At 44.3% G+C, this 16,388-nt stretch overlaps 1 protein-coding gene across 10 annotated transcripts in view; it reads right to left on the bottom strand.

Annotated features, from left to right (window-relative positions):
* LOC110502363 (kinesin-like protein KIF21A) overlaps window positions 1–16,388 on the bottom strand; it is an 81,835-nt gene that overhangs the window by 55,674 nt on the left and 9,773 nt on the right. For all 10 annotated transcript variants that reach the window (XR_016489374.1, XR_016489373.1, XM_036959025.2 and 7 more), the window contains exon 2: window positions 194–416. Coding sequence is in view for 8 of the 10 variants with exons in the window: in XM_036959025.2 (XP_036814920.2) it covers window positions 194–416 (223 nt within the window). In the remaining 2 variants the exon portion in view is untranslated. The remainder of the gene's footprint in view (window positions 1–193; window positions 417–16,388) is intronic.

Below are 16,388 nucleotides of genomic sequence, written 5' to 3'. Positions count from 1 at the left end.
CAGTGCAAACTAGTGGAATATGGCTGGAATAACTGCTTTAGCCTACTGCATACTGTAGATAGGGCCCAGAGTTTTCCCAGGTCATTTGACCCCTGGGCTATACACAAGAGAGCTGTCCTTCAACCCAAATATCAACACTTTGTGACCCCGGAGCCCCAGGTGTCAGTCAAGACAGGGCTGTGTAGAGACTTGCCTGGCCATAGGCAAAAATGGTGGCGTTGTATCCTTCGAAGCAGCCCTCGATCAGCTTCTCAGTGCAGCTAGCGTAGATGCTGTCCTGACAGGAGTCCATGTCGAACACATAGTCGTAAGTAAAGGCCTTGTCTTTACCCAGCATCACCTGGGGCTCCCCTGGGGTCACAAACGTACAGATGTGACATCCCTCAATCTTTTCCCGGGCCAGTTGAGGACGAATCCTGGGGGAGATAGAGAGAAACAATGTCATTCAGTCAACAAGAGACAAACATACTGTAATTGGCCTAAAACCTACAGTACATTTGAAAAGTATTCAGACTCCTTAACTTTTTCCAAATTGTTACATTACCGCCTTATTCTAAACTGGATGCAATATTTTTCTCTCTCATCAATCTACACACAATACCCTATAATGACAAAGCAAAAAAAGGGTTTTTGAAATGTTTGCTCATTTATATACAGTACCCCTTCAAAAGTTTGGACTCACCTACTCATTCAAGGGTTTTATTTTTTACTATTATCTACATTGTAGAATAATAGTGATGACATCAAAACTATTAAATAACATGTACGGAATCATGTAGTAACCAAAAAAAGTGTTAAACAGATCAATATATATTTGAGATTTGAGATTCTCCAATCTAGCCACCATTTGCCTTGACAGCTTTGCACATTCTTATGTAAATGTGATATTCCTGTTTTTTATTATTATGTGGTATTGTGTACATTGTTAAGGTAAACAAACACTTTAACCCATTTTAGAATAAGTCTGTAACATAACAAAATAACAAAAGTAATGTGGTCTGAATAGTTTCCGAATGCACTGTATGTAAACGGTATGCTGTTTTTAGTAAGTGTTCAATACGTACAGCAACATACACCACTGTTGATTTATGTTGTTGTAATATTAAAATGTACACTTCAAACAAGGAGTTAACAATGGCATATTACCTTCACTTTCAAGTCTACGAAAAGGCCAGTCTAGCAACAGGAACCGGTCGGACTAAGGCAGGGTTTGAGCAACTTTCTTTAGTTCATTTCCTGCAATTCTGAACATTTTGCCATGGGGCGTAGAAAAATGTTGCCTTTTCAAAAAAAGCAAGTTTGCTGCATTTCTACACATTTTGCCATAGGATGGTGGCAAATGTTTGCAGTTTTAAGTATGATAACTGATTATCAATAGGCCCCACCCCGAATGGTAATTCGACCATGCTTACTACAAGTTTAGATAGATGTCCGCTAGACTAACTTACCAATCTAAAATGTTTTGCTGACATTGAGTGACTGCTGATGCACAACCAAATTTTGAAATTGCACCTATTATTCTAAGTTTAGACCCCGACTGAGTTGCCCCCCACAAAAAATACATTGGGTCCGTGGGCTGCCAGTTGCCCATCCCTGGCCTAAAGCATTAGCTCATACGTTAGGTCATAACGCTACCCTGAATCTATGACCCAATACTCTGACTCATAAAACATGCCTGCTGGCTTAACACAGTGCCTTCAGAAAGTATTCATATCCCTTGACTTATTCCAGAGTTCGTTGTTACAGCCTGATTTCAAAATGGATTCAATAAAACTAATTCTCACACATCTACACGCAACACCCCATGTGAAAACATGTTGTTTTTGGAACATTTTGCACATTTATTGAAAATGAAATACAGAAATATCTCATTTACATAAGTATTCACACCCCTGACTCAATACTTTGTAGAAGCGCCTTTGGCAATGATTTCAGCTTTGAGTCGTCTTCGTCTGTATCAGCTTTGCACATCTGAATTTGGGGATTTTCTCCCATTCTTTCTTGCAGATTATCTCAAATTCTGTTAAGTTAGATGGAGTGCGTAGATTTTCAATGGGATTCAAGTCTGGGCTTTGGCTGGGCCACTCAAGGACTTTCACATTCTTGTTCTGAAGCCATTTCAGTGGCTGTATGCTTGGGGTCCTTGTCCTGCTGGAACGTAAATCTTTGCCCCAGTCATTTGCACTCTGAAGCAGGTTCTCATCAAAAATGTGCCGTTATTTGGCTCTATTCATTGTTCCTTCTGCTGAAAAGCATCCCCATAGCATGATGCTGCCACCACCATGCTTCACAGTAGGGATGGTGTTTTTTATTTTTTATCTTCATTTAACTAGGTAAGTCAGTTGAGAACAAATTCTTATTTTCAATGATGGCCTAGAAACAGCCTTCTTTAGGGGCAGAACGACAGATTTTTACCTTGTCAGCTCAGGGATCCGAACCTGCAACCTTTCGGTTACTAGTCCAACGCTCTAACCACTAGGCTACCTGCCGCCCTGTGTTAAACAGGTGATGAGCTGTGCCTGGTTTTTCTACAGACATAGCGCTTTGCATTCAGGCCAAAGAGTAAAATGTTTGTCTCATCTGACAACATAATCTTTTGCTTTATACTTATGTCTTTCACGTGCCTTTTTGCAAACTCCAGTCGTGCTGTCATGTGCCTTTTTCTCAGGCGTGGCTTCCATCTGGCCACTCTCCCATAAATCCCAGATTGGTGAAGTGCTGTAGAGACTGTTGTCCTTCTGGCAGGTTCTCCCATCTCAGCCAAGGAACTCTGTAGTTCTGTCAAAGTGGTCATTGGTCACCTCCCCTGACCAAAGGTCCTTCTTGCCCGGTTGCTCAGTTTGGTCAGACAGCATGGGTAGTTCCATATTTTTTCAATTTCCCAATGTGCTTTCAACACCCTAGAAATGGTTTTATACCCTTCCCCAAATATATGCCTCATCACAATTATATCTCTGAGATCGACAGACAGTTCCTGGGACTTCATGGTATAGGTTCTGCTCTGACATACACTGTCAACTGTTGGACCATATTTAGACAGGTGTGTTTCTTTCTAAATCATGTCCAAACAATCAACTTGGCCACAGGTGGACTCCAGTCAAGTTGTAGTGACATCTCAAGGATGATTAGGGGAATTGGATGCACCAGAGCTTCATTTGGAGTGTCATAGCAAAGGGGTGATAAATAGATACTTTTTCCAATGTATTGAAAAGTGTCTAAAAACATATTTTCACTTTGTCATTATGGGGTATTTTGTGTAAATCAATTTTATCAATTTTGATTTTAGACTGTAACAACAAAATGTGGAATAAGTCAAATGTGTATGAATGCTTACTGATGGCACTGTACGCATTTGTGTGTGTGAGTGTGTGGAGTACGAGTGTGAGCTAGAGATGCACTAAGCCCCAATGCTGAATGTCTATAATGCCCTCCTTATAGCTGGCCAACTGGCCCTGGATTATTAAACCTGATGTCAAATCCAGAGAGAAAGAGAGACTGTGCTAGAGGGCAAGAGAAACAATGTGATTGGCAGATAAAGAGCTAAAGATATAGAAGGTAAATACATACAGTTGTGTGTTTACATATGCTGCCTGTACCATACCACTGCATTCCCAACCAGGTCTAATACAGTGTTTACAATATATTGTAACAGCTTCTAGTATATTGTATCTTCTGCCAGCCATTTTACACAAATGGGAGACGTTTATTCTTAGTGTACAGAACTCCTCTGGTAAAAGGACTCCACTGTTACGGTCAAACTAACGGCTAAGAAAGGCACCTGGCAGTGGGCCTGCCTTCCTGCGTGAATATAAGGACTGTATTGTCCCCTGTGGGCACAGAGAACAATGTTGTGGTCGGTGCACAGTGCACTCACTGTGTCTGTGTGACACTGGATCCCACCATTACCCCCAACGACCAAACCTACTACAGGATTACACAGCCTGCTGGACAGAGGGAGGGATGGAGAGACGTAGGGATGGGAGAAGAGGTAAGCCCTGCCTGAAGGTCATGGGATGTCCGCTAGATAACAGTAACACAGGGTTATGACATGGTACAAGGCAGGGGTGGAAGACCAATGCCAAACACTCCTGTTTTATAAGCCTGCATGAAATAGACAGTGGGGTAAACAAGGTCAGCAGAACATCAACCAGTAGGCCAGATAAATGAAATGGTTATGATTCTAGGAGCTGGTTCTACTGTGAAATAAAAACATTAACAGAGCAAGCTCTATTTTAAAGAAGTATTAGGATTCTGTAGAATCATCCATATTTGACAACGTGGCAGAGAAGACAGTGAGCGGGGGCAACAGTTAGGGCTGGGAATTGTCAGGGTCCTCCCGGTAAGATATTATCACTAGAGGCGATTATGATTTTTCAACGCCGATACCGATTAAATCGGCCGATTTTTATTTATTTATTTGTAATAATGACAATTACAACAATATTGAATGAACACTTATTTTAACTTAATATAATACATCAATAGAAACAATTTAGCCTCAAATAAATAATGAAACATGTTCAATTTGGTTTAAATAATGCAAAAACAAAGTGTTGGAGAAGAAAGTAAAAGTGCAATATGTGTCATGTAAGAAAGCTAACATTTAAGTTCCTTGCCCAGAACATGAGAACATATGAAAGCTGGTGGTTCCTTTTAACATGAGTCTTCAATATTCCCAGGTAAGAAGTTTTAGGTTGTAATTATTATAGGAATTATAGGACTATTTCTCTCTATTATACCATTTGTATTTCATATACCTTTGACTATTGGATGTTTTTATAGGCACTTTAGTATTGCCAGTGTAACAGTATAGCTTCCGTCCCTCTCCTCGCCCCTACCTGGGCTCGAACCAGGAACACATCGACAACAGCCACTCTGGAAGCAGCGTTACCCATGCAGAGCAAGAGGAACAACTACTCCAAGTCTCAGAGCGAGTGACGTTTGAAACGCTATTAGCGCGCACCCTGCTAACTAGCTAGTCATTTCACATCGGTTACACCAGCCTAATCTCGGGAGTTGATGGGCTTGAAGTCATAAACAGCGCAATGCTTGAAGCACAATGAAGAGCTGCTGGCAAAACGCACGAAAGTGCTGTTTGAATGAATGCTTACAAGCCTGCTGCTGCCTACCATCGCTCAGTCAGACTGCTCTATCAAATTATAGACTTAATTATAAAATAATAACACACAGAAATACGAGCCTTAGGTCATTTATATGGTCGAATCCAGAAACTATCATCTCGAAAACAAGACGTTTATTCTTTCAGTGAAATACGGAACCGTTCCGTATATTATCTAACAGGTGGCATCCATAAGTCTAAATATTCCTGTTACATTACACAACCTTCAATGTTATGTCATAATTACATACAATTCTGGAGAATTAGGTGATCCAAACTGTTGCATATACCCTGACTCTGCGTGCAATGAACGCAAGAGAAGTGACACAATTTCACCTGGTTAATATTGCCTGCTAACCTGGATTTCATTGAGCTAAATATGCAGGTTTAAAAATATATACTTCTGTGTATTGATTTTAAGAAAGGCATTGATGTTTAGGGTTAGGAACACATTGGAGCAACGACTGTCCTTTTTCGCGAATACGCACCGCATCGATTATATGCAACGCAGGACACGCTAGATAAACTAGTAATATCATCAACCATGTGTAGTTAACTAGTGATTATGATTTATTGATTGTTTTTTATAAGCTAAGTTTAATGCTAGCTAGCAACTTACCTTGGCTTACTGCATTCGCGTAACAGGCAGGCTCCTTGTAGAGTGCAATGAGAGGCAGGTGGTTAGAGCGTTGGACTAGTTAACTGTAAGGTTGCAAGATTGAATCCCCCGAGCTGACAAGGTGAAAATCTGTCGTTCTGCCCCTGAACAAGGCAGTTCCTAGGCCGTCAATGAAACTAAGAATGTGTTCTTAACTGACTTGCCTAGTTAAATTATGATTAAATAAAGGTGTAAAAAAAAAAAACGATTTCCAATTGTTAGGAAAACTTGAAATCAGCCCTAATTTAAAAACATTGGCCATTCCGATTAAAATCGGTCAACCTCTAATTATCATGATACTTATGTGCCCCCACCACCATTCTTGACACACACGGGAAACTGTTGACTGTGAAAAACCCAGCAGCATTGTAGTTCTTGACACAAACCCGTGTGCCTAGCATCTACTACCCATGCCCCGTTCAAAGACATTCTTTTGTCTTGTCCATTCATCCTCTGAATGGCACAGATACACAATCCATGTCTCAGTTGTCTCAAGGCTTAAAACTCCTTCTTTAACCTGACTCCTCCCTTTCATCTTCACTGATTGATGTGGATTTAACAGGTGATATCAATAAGGGATCATGGCTTTCCCTTGGTCAGTCTGTCACGGAAAGAACAGGTGTTCTTAATGTTTTGTATACTGAGTGTGTCTGCTGCAGAGAGACGAGAGCGCATGACATAACGAGTTCTGATCAATCATGGAAATAAAAGTGCTGAAAACAGGCTCACTATTTAAAATGGAGAACAAGCTATTAGATGAAACAATACTGGAGATTTAGCACAGGTACAGTACAGCCGACTAGAGCTAGCTAACGCTACTTAAAGTAAAAAATAAAAACCTATTTTATTTACAAATCGATACTTGGAGACAAATATCTATATATCATTCAAAAATAATATTTTGATAGTGTAACTGTATAAAACAATAGCAACAGTAACATAGGCCTAGCTTTAAATTCACTCAAAATCTGTTTGCGTGACATGATATAATACACAAATACACAAATTCAAACAATTTAAACAATTTAAAATAAGCTTTTAGGTTTAAGCCTCTTTTGTTTTGGTTGAAGAAGAGAGAAAAAGGAGCCAACACGTTATCAAACATTTTATCCTCAAATTCGTTCCTCCTTGTCATTTAAGGCTGTCTGTAATAATGTATTAAGCACACAGGTGTCAAGCCCAGAATGAAATCCATTTGCTGACATGCCAGTCTCAGAACAACCCCTTTCTACCAATTGAAGATTTCCTGCGCACTCTAGAGAGCTAATCCTATTCCATTACCACAATGGATGTCTTTGTTTCAGGCAGTTTAACATACTAATTTGCCATGTAATCCTACCGTTTCAAAGATTTGTTCTCCACCCCTCTCTCCCCAGGGCACATGGTCTCTCCCAAATATGTAGTGATCCCCTCCCATGTATAGTGAGCCTTCTCAGTTTGGGTTGGGGGGCAAGATAGAGAAAAGTTGATTTTTGAACACCTTTGCCAATGTCCTTTTGTATTTTTTATGAATTCTTAAAGGTTTCAACACAGAATGAAATCCTGATATACTTTAATACTGTACATACCCCCGAGTGGTGCACCGGTCTAAGGCACTGCATGTCAGCATAAGAGGTGTCACTACAGTCCCTGGTTCGAATCCAGGCTATATCACATCCGGCTGTGATTGGGAGTCACATAGGGCGGTGCACAATTGCCCCAGTGTCGCCGGGGTAGGCCTTTATTGTAAATAAGAATTTGTTCTTAACTGACATGCCTAGTCAAATAAAATAAAACATTTCAAAAAAAAAAAAAAGGCATACAAAATGTATTTTAAAACCAGTGAATTAAAGTGATTGAGCCTCTTAAAAGGTTTTGTCTAATTTCAGCCAGTAGTTTTGAAAGTAATGCTCACGAGCCAAAACGGGTCCAGAAAATTGTGCACAATTGTGTACAACGTCATTGTTCTGGAGCCTTCATAGCATGTGCCCGAACAAAGAAAAGAAAACTGTGAACCTCACAATACGATATTATCATGATACTTAGGTGTCGATACGATATGTATTGCGATTCTCACAATTCTGTGTATTGTCAATACTGCACATTTTTTTGCGATTTGATGTTCCAAACATATTGCTAACTCTATGTCTGATGCAGATAGACAAGAGAGAGAGCATTATAAAACGAGATGATCAGTCATAGGAAATAAGTGCTGAAAACATGTTGGCTCACCATTTTAAAAAAAAGATGGAGAACGAGCTATAGGATGAAAAATACCTGAGTATTGGCGGAGGTACAGCCGACTATCGTCAGCAAACGGTACCTAGCAAAAATACCTGGAGTCAAAATTAAATATAACTTATCGTCCAAAATAATATTGCGATTAGTAATTAGCATTTTTTCCTCCTCTTCACTACCCCTCAATGAGAGACTATATTCACAATAGGTTTTAAGTTACATTGTTTCTTTAATCAGAGCGATTAAGCTCATCAGCTATTTAAACCAGCTCAGAAAACAGCTATTTAACATTCAGCTTTGCAGCCAAAGTGAGGTCATTTTCTCAACCCAAAATGTAGTGAAGTACTGAACACGCCCCAAACTGCTGTCTGCCCCACCCCACCTCCCACCACCACCACCACCACCCTGCCACTACTCCAGATCCACAGCACTCTTTCCATAAATCATTAAAGGCTGTTTGCATCGAGGGAGAAGATAGAGGGAGGAGAGGGAGGAGAGGGGGTGAGAGGTTTCTTCAGCCTCATTTTCTGCAGAGCGAGCTGGATGCTGTTCAGAGGGGGAAAGAAGGCAGAAGAAACCTTAACACTCACTCAACACTTAGTATCGACGCTGCATCAGGGCAGTCCCGGAACAAAATGGTAGGCCGTTAGAGAAGAGAGAAAAGCAATAGCGTGTGCAAGGATGCCAGTCAAGAGGCCTAGGCTAGTGTGTTCATTACATGTGTTTGTAACTACAGACTCAAAGGGTTCAGTAGCTATCTGGTTAGCTCCCTGAGCTGTCAGCGTTCTCTTCGTACACCCAGATTACAGTTAGTACGACGGACACCTTCAGATACACCTCTACACAGAAGGGAAATGCTGTCTATTGGGGGCTCTGAGGAGCTCTACTGTGCGTTTCTCACACAAACACTTGCTCGCATGCCCACACACATATGTATGAGACTGTGCCAGTATGTGTAGTATCAGAGCCAAGCTTTAGTCCAAGCTTTGATGCTGGATAAAGACCTGCAGCCACGTCATTTTATCCACTATGGAGGGAAACTGGGGTTCCTGAAAGTGAGCTCTGTTCAACCCTAATTAGTGTTTACCAATAACGTGCCTCAATTTACACCTTCACAGTTTAAACGTTTAGTTTAAAAGACTTCATTTGTGTTTGTGAAGGACAGTGTCTGCTGTCTCACAGTCTGCAGTGTAGGCCTACTGTACTGTTCTTTGTGTTGCGGTGGGCGGCTTCAAAGAAGGGAAGAGGTTGCCATGGTGACTGGTAATGGAAGGGGACATTAATAGAATAATCCCATCCCAGCAGGATATCATGATGCCACTAAACCAGTCTAAGTGACGGGACTCAAATGACACCCTATTCCCTATATAGTGCACTACATTTGACGAGGGTCCATTGGTTGGCGTCACTTAGCCTTGAGGTAGACAGGAGACAGACATCCTCGGCATCATCCTTTAGAGGCATCTTTAGCGTGTCTCTAATCTAATCTACTTGATTATGAGAATACTTGAGTTAGTATGTCTTGGTGAGTGACATTTGGAAACAACAACAAGGGGACAAAATAGTGGTGCAGATCAAAGTCTGTTTGCTTGTTTGTGGCAGATTTCAGTTAGTGAAAGGTCCGAATGGTCTGTCTATGATATACATATAAAAGGGAAAAATTATAAAATAGACCGTATCCACCTATGACACAACAACGTATAGGCAGTATCCCCCCCTGACACAACGTATAGGCAGTATCCCCCGTGACACAACAACAACATATAGGCAGTATCCCCCCCTGACACAACAACAACGTATAGGTCGTATCCCCCCCCCTGACACAACAACAACGTATAGGTCGTATCCCCCCCCGACACAACAACAACGTATAGGTCGTATCCCCCCCTGACACAACAACAACGTATAGGTCGTATCCCCCCCTGACACAACAACAACGTATAGGTCGTATCCCCCCCTGACACAACAACAACGTATAGGTCGTATCCCCCCCTGACACAACAACAAAGTATAGGTCGTATCCCCCCCCGACACAACAACAACGTATAGGTCGTATCCCCCCCTGACACAACAACAACGTATAGGTCACATCCCCCCCCCCCCCCCCCCTGACACAACAACAACGTATAGGTCGTATCCCCCCCTGACACAACAACAACGTATAGGTCGTATCCACCCCTGACACAACAACAACGTATAGGTCGTATCCCCCCTGACACAACAACAAAGTATAGGTCGTATCCCCCCCCGACACAACAACAACGTATAGGTCACATCCCCCCCCCCCCCCCCCCCTGACACAACAACAAAGTATAGGTCGTATCCCCCGACACAACAACAACGTATAGGTCACATCCCCCCCCCCCCCCCCCCCCTGACACAACAACAAAGTATAGGTCGTATCCCCCCCTGACACAACAACAAAGTATAGGTCGTATCCCCCCCTGACACAACAACAAAGTATAGGTCGTATCCCCCCCCGACACAACAACAACGTATAGGTCACATCCCCCCCCCCCCCCCCCCCCCTGACACAACAACAAAGTATAGGTCGTATCCCCCCCTGACACAACAACAACGTATAGGTCGTATCCCCCCCCTGACACAACAACAACGTATAGGTCGTATCCCCCCGACACAACAACAACGTATAGGTCGTATCCCCCCCTGACACAACAACAACGTATAGGTCGTATCCCCCCTGACACAACAACAACGTATAGGTCGTATCCCCCCCTGACACAACAACAACGTATAGGTCGTATCCCCCCCTGACACAACAACAACGTATAGGTCGTATCCCCCCCTGACACAACAACAACGTATAGGTCGTATCCCCCCTGACACAACAACAACGTATAGGTCGTATCCCCCCCTGACACAACAACAACGTATAGGTCGTATCCCCCCCTGACACAACAACAACGTATAGGTCGTATCCCCCCCTGACACAACAACAACGTATAGGTCGTATCCCCCCGACACAACAACAACGTATAGGTCGTATCCCCCCCCGACACAACAACGTGTAGGTCGTATCCCCCCCTGACACAACAACAACGTATAGGTCGTATCCCCCCTGACACAACAACGTATAGGTCGTATCCCCCCCCCGACACAACGTATAGGCAGTATCCCCCCCCTGACACAACAACAACATATAGGCCGTATTTCCCCCCCCCCCACAACAACAACGTATAGGCAGTATCCCCCCGACACAACAACAACGTATAGGCAGTATCCCCCCCTGACACAACAACAACGTATAGGCAGTATCCCCCCCTGACACAACAACAACGTATAGGTCGTATCCCCCCGACACAACAACAACGTATAGGCAGTATCCCCCTCAATGACACAACATATAGGCAGTATCCCCCCCTGACACAACAACAACGTATAGGTCGTATCCCCCCTGACACAACAACAACGTATAGGCAGTATCCCCCCCTGACACAACAACAACGTATAGGCAGTATCCCCCCCTGACACAACAACAACGTATAGGTCGTATCCCCCCGACACAACAACAACGTATAGGCAGTATCCCCCCCCGACACAACAACAACGTATAGGTCGTATCCCCCCTGACACAACAACAACGTATAGGTCGTATCCCCCCCCCGACACAACGTATAGGCAGTATCCCCCCCCCCCTGACACAACAACAACGTATAGGCAGTATCCCCCCCCCCCCCCCCGACACAACAACAACGTATAGGCAGTATCCCCCCCCCCCCGACACAACAACAACGTATAGGCAGTATCCCCCCCCCCCCCCCCCCCCGACACAACAACAACGTATTGGCAGTATCCCCCCCCCCCCCCCTGACACAACAACAACGTATAGGTCGTATCCCCCCACTGACACAACAACAACGTATAGGTCGTATCCCCCCCCTGACACAACAACAACGTATAGGTCGTATCCCCCCCTGACACAACAACAACGTATAGGTCGTATCCCCCCCTGACACAACAACAACGTATAGGTCGTATCCCCCCGACACAACAACAACAACGTATAGGTCGTATCCCCCCCGACACAACAACAACGTATAGGTCGTATCCCCCCCTGACACAACAACAACGTATAGGTCGTATCCCCCCTGACACAACAACAACGTATAGGTCGTATCCCCCCCCGACACAACAACAACGTATAGGTCACATCCCCCCGACACAACAACAACAACGTATAGGTCGTATCCCCCCTGACACAACAACAACAACGTATAGGTCGTATCCCCCCTGACACAACGTATAGGTCGTATCCCCCTGACACAACAACAACGTATAGGTCGTATCCCCCCTGACACAACGTATAGGTCGTATCCCCCTGACACAATAACGTATAGGTCGTATCCCCCCCCCCTGACACAACAACGTATAGGTCGTATCCCCCCTGACACAACAACGTATAGGTCGTATCCCCCCCTGACACAATAACGTATAGGTCGTATCCCCCCCCCCCTGACAACAACAACAACGTATAGGTTGTATTCCCCCCCCTGACAACAACAACAACAACGTATAGGTTGTATTCCCCCCCCCCCCCGTCACAACAACGTATAGGTCGTATCCCCCCCCTGACAACAACGTATAGGTCGTATCCCCCCCCCTGACAACAACAACAACGTATAGGTCGTATCCCCCCCCTGACAACAACAACATATAGGTCGTATCCCCCCCTGACACAATAACGTATAGGTCGTATCCCCCCCCGACACAACAACGTATAGGTCGTATCCCCCCCGACACAACAACGTATAGGTCGTATCCCCCCCGACACAATAACGTATAGGTTGTATCCCCCCCCCCTGACACAACAACGTATAGGTCGTATCCCCCCCCTGACACAACAACAATGTATAGGTCGTATCCCCCCCCGACACAACAACAATGTATAGGTCGTATCCCCCCTGACACAACAACGTATAGGTCGTATCCCCCCTGACACAACAACGTATAGGTCGTATCCCCCCCTGACACAATAACGTATAGGTCGTATCCCCCCCCCCCCTGACAACAACAACAACGTATAGGTTGTATTCCCCCCCCTGACAACAACAACAACAACGTATAGGTTGTATTCCCCCCCCCCCCCCGTCACAACAACGTATAGGTCGTATCCCCCCCCTGACAACAACGTATAGGTCGTATCCCCCCCCCCTGACAACAACAACAACGTATAGGTCGTATCCCCCCCCTGACAACAACAACATATAGGTCGTATCCCCCCCTGACACAATAACGTATAGGTCGTATCCCCCCCCGACACAACAACGTATAGGTCGTATCCCCCCCGACACAACAACGTATAGGTCGTATCCCCCCCGACACAATAACGTATAGGTTGTATCCCCCCCCCCTGACACAACAACGTATAGGTCGTATCCCCCCCCTGACACAACAACAATGTATAGGTCGTATCCCCCCCCGACACAACAACAATGTATAGGTCGTATCCCCCCTGACACAACAACGTATAGGTCGTATCCCCCCTGACACAACAACGTATAGGTCGTATCCCCCCCCCCCCCCCCGACACAACAACACTGTATAGACCAATTCCTGTTAATCCTGCCTTCACCACCTCTCGTACACTGACATTGTTTTGGCAACACATCCCAAACATAACTGCCTTGCTCAATCTATAATCCCACACCTCTCTCTCTCTGAGAGGGCAGCAGGAAACCAAACTCCCTTTCTGTTTTCCCTAAAAGCGGTCCTGGAAAGGAGAGGAAGAATGCAGAGAGGAGGACAGAAAGCTGCCTGTTTCGACACAGAACGTGCCACTAGTCAAATCAGAGAGACAAAGAATAACTGTCATTACAGGCCTCAATAATGACATTGCAATTTACACTAGCAGTGACTAGTGTAACTAGTCACTTTCTCCAGAATATATCACTCCAGACCACCCTGAGAGGATGGTGTTTATCCTGTTGCCATAGTAAAAAAAACAGGTTGCCAAGGAAATACGGAACCCACACATGGAGGTTTAGTGCAGTGAAGCACGCATCCCAGAAGGAACCTTCTTTTAACGACAGGTTCAGGATCAGATGGCCAATCCTCACCCTTTAGGCTTGCTTAGGGGTGAATCCTAACTTCCACTTAAAAAGCAAACATTTGACTTAGGATTCACGCCTTAATTACAGAGCAAAGCAAACTAACTGAACCCAGACCAGCGCTGACGGGCACTTCCAGTCTGTCTGTGGATTAGCACGCAAGGCAGGGTCAGATAATGAATGACCTTAGGTCAGTTAACTGGTTTCCCTCCAAGTTATGAAATGAAACGGTACCATCTCCCCCATTAATTCGAGACAGACGGTGTGAGTCCTGGACTACAACATTTAAGTTATTTTGCAGACGCTCTTATCTAGAGCAAACATTTTCATATTTGTTCATACTGGTCCCTCAGTGGAAATCAAACCCACAACCCTGGCATTGCAAGTGCCCTGCTCTACCAATTAAGCCACACCGGAACCAGACAGTGTGAGTACCTGACTACAAGGTTACAATAAAGTTAGACTGAAAAACAAACTCGGCATTGTGGCTACAAGTGAGCTCTCACTTAAAGATCAGGATTCGGGGAGGATAAGATATCCTTAGTGTCTATGGAAAACTTCAACGGTATTTCTCCCTCTCTTTTCCCCTTGTTGACAACAGATGAGATGATTAACTCCGCCTTAACCCTCCCCTCCAATGGGCACCCCTAATAATCACAGGCCAGGGTGGACTGTTTTGTGACCTCTGACCTACAGGAAGCAGTAAAGCAGTGTTCAGTGTGCCTCAGAGAGACGCCTGTCTGGCCTGGTGCTTCACTCTGGCTGGAGAGGGAACAGTCAGAGCAGAGGGGTTGTTTTCTAGCTGTCAACAAATGGAAAATACAAGCACGCGCACGAGAGGAAAACAGAGGGAGAAAGATCCCCCCTCCCCCCTAACACTGGTGGTAAAACCTGCAGAAGTTGTCACTAGCCTTAACTAATCACAGAGTTATGGCAGCCTAAGCAACTTACAACACATGACAGTGGTGGATCCTTGAACAACAAGCAAAGTTTCTCATGACATGAGAACAAGAAATGATCACCATGTTGTCATAATCAACAACAAAGATATAAAAAACAGACATTGCAAGTTGTATAATGTGCAACAACATAACAGTTAAATAATAGAAAACAAACTCAGGGATGTCAATCAGCTGCAACTCACACAATGACTGTCACACTTTGATTAAAATGACACGGCAAGACAAAGGAACAACAAAGCCCAATGTGTTCAGGGAATAGCGCTGCTTTTCATTAGAAAAACACCCCTCCCTCACCCCAAGGCCCTCCAGGACATCAAGCTTGGGATCCACCTGCAGCCAACCGTGCTGTGTTGACAGGGGACTCCCATCTTTGTGTCAACAGTGGGCCAACCAGTGAGGACTTGACACAAAAGCTAGGCCCAGAAAATGCAGACAGAGAGAGGTGAAAAAGACCACCATTTGAAGCTGCTTTCAGGCAACGAGACAGCCTAAACGTTAAAGTGGAAGTTCACTGGAAATAGTCGGGAAGTGAACGAAGATTAAAGAACACTTGCTTCATGTTACGAAATAATATAATTTTCTTTACAATGCATAGCATACACAGAAATGGTCATTTAACACGACATGGTGATTCATCCTGGCAAGAAAGCTGTTTCACCTGATGGAAATGTACCACATCCACATCATGCATATGCAGATTCCAACAGTGTGTGTAGCTACCAGTGTGTAAGCAGCAGGACAGGTGGACAGGACTCATTTGTATGGCCTGCCTCCAGCACGGCAGAAGAGAATGTATTTGTATGACATGGTAAGACGAGTGGCAGACTGTGTGTGGGTGTGACAATATGACTACAGATGTGCAGAGGGGTGAAACTGGTTGCTTATGGTTACGGTATAGTAATCATATGATATTCAACTAGGCCAGGAAGGGGCAACTGGTGGCCCACAGATCAATAAAACAAACTCAGGTCAGGGTCTCAATTTACTGTTGCAAGTTAAAATAGTAGAATACACAAGGCGCATTTTCAAACTGTGGTTGTTCATCAGCAGTTTTTCTCTTGTTATGTCAGTCACTGATAGTCACTCAATTAGCCATGTCAGCTAAACATTTTAGATTGGTAAAATAATCTAGCAGGACAGCTATCTAAACTTGTGGTAAGCATGCTCAAATTTCTGGCCAAGGGGCCCCCACAACTCACTCAGATATTATATTAAAAACTGCAAAATATCTCTCCACCCTATGGCAAAATGTGTAGAGTTGCAAGAAATTACCTGTAAAGTTATACTTGGGTAGGACTGGCTATGACTACATGTGTGGGTATGGATATGGGTAAGACCGGCTATGACTACATGTGTGGGTATGG

This window comes from Oncorhynchus mykiss, chromosome 2 (assembly GCF_057628025.1).
Source record: "Oncorhynchus mykiss isolate SJ-2025 chromosome 2, ASM5762802v1, whole genome shotgun sequence".
Taxonomy (NCBI): Eukaryota; Metazoa; Chordata; class Actinopteri; order Salmoniformes; family Salmonidae; genus Oncorhynchus; species Oncorhynchus mykiss.
The sequence above is the reverse complement of the archived record's forward strand: the minus strand, read 5'-3'. Positions and strand labels throughout refer to the sequence as shown.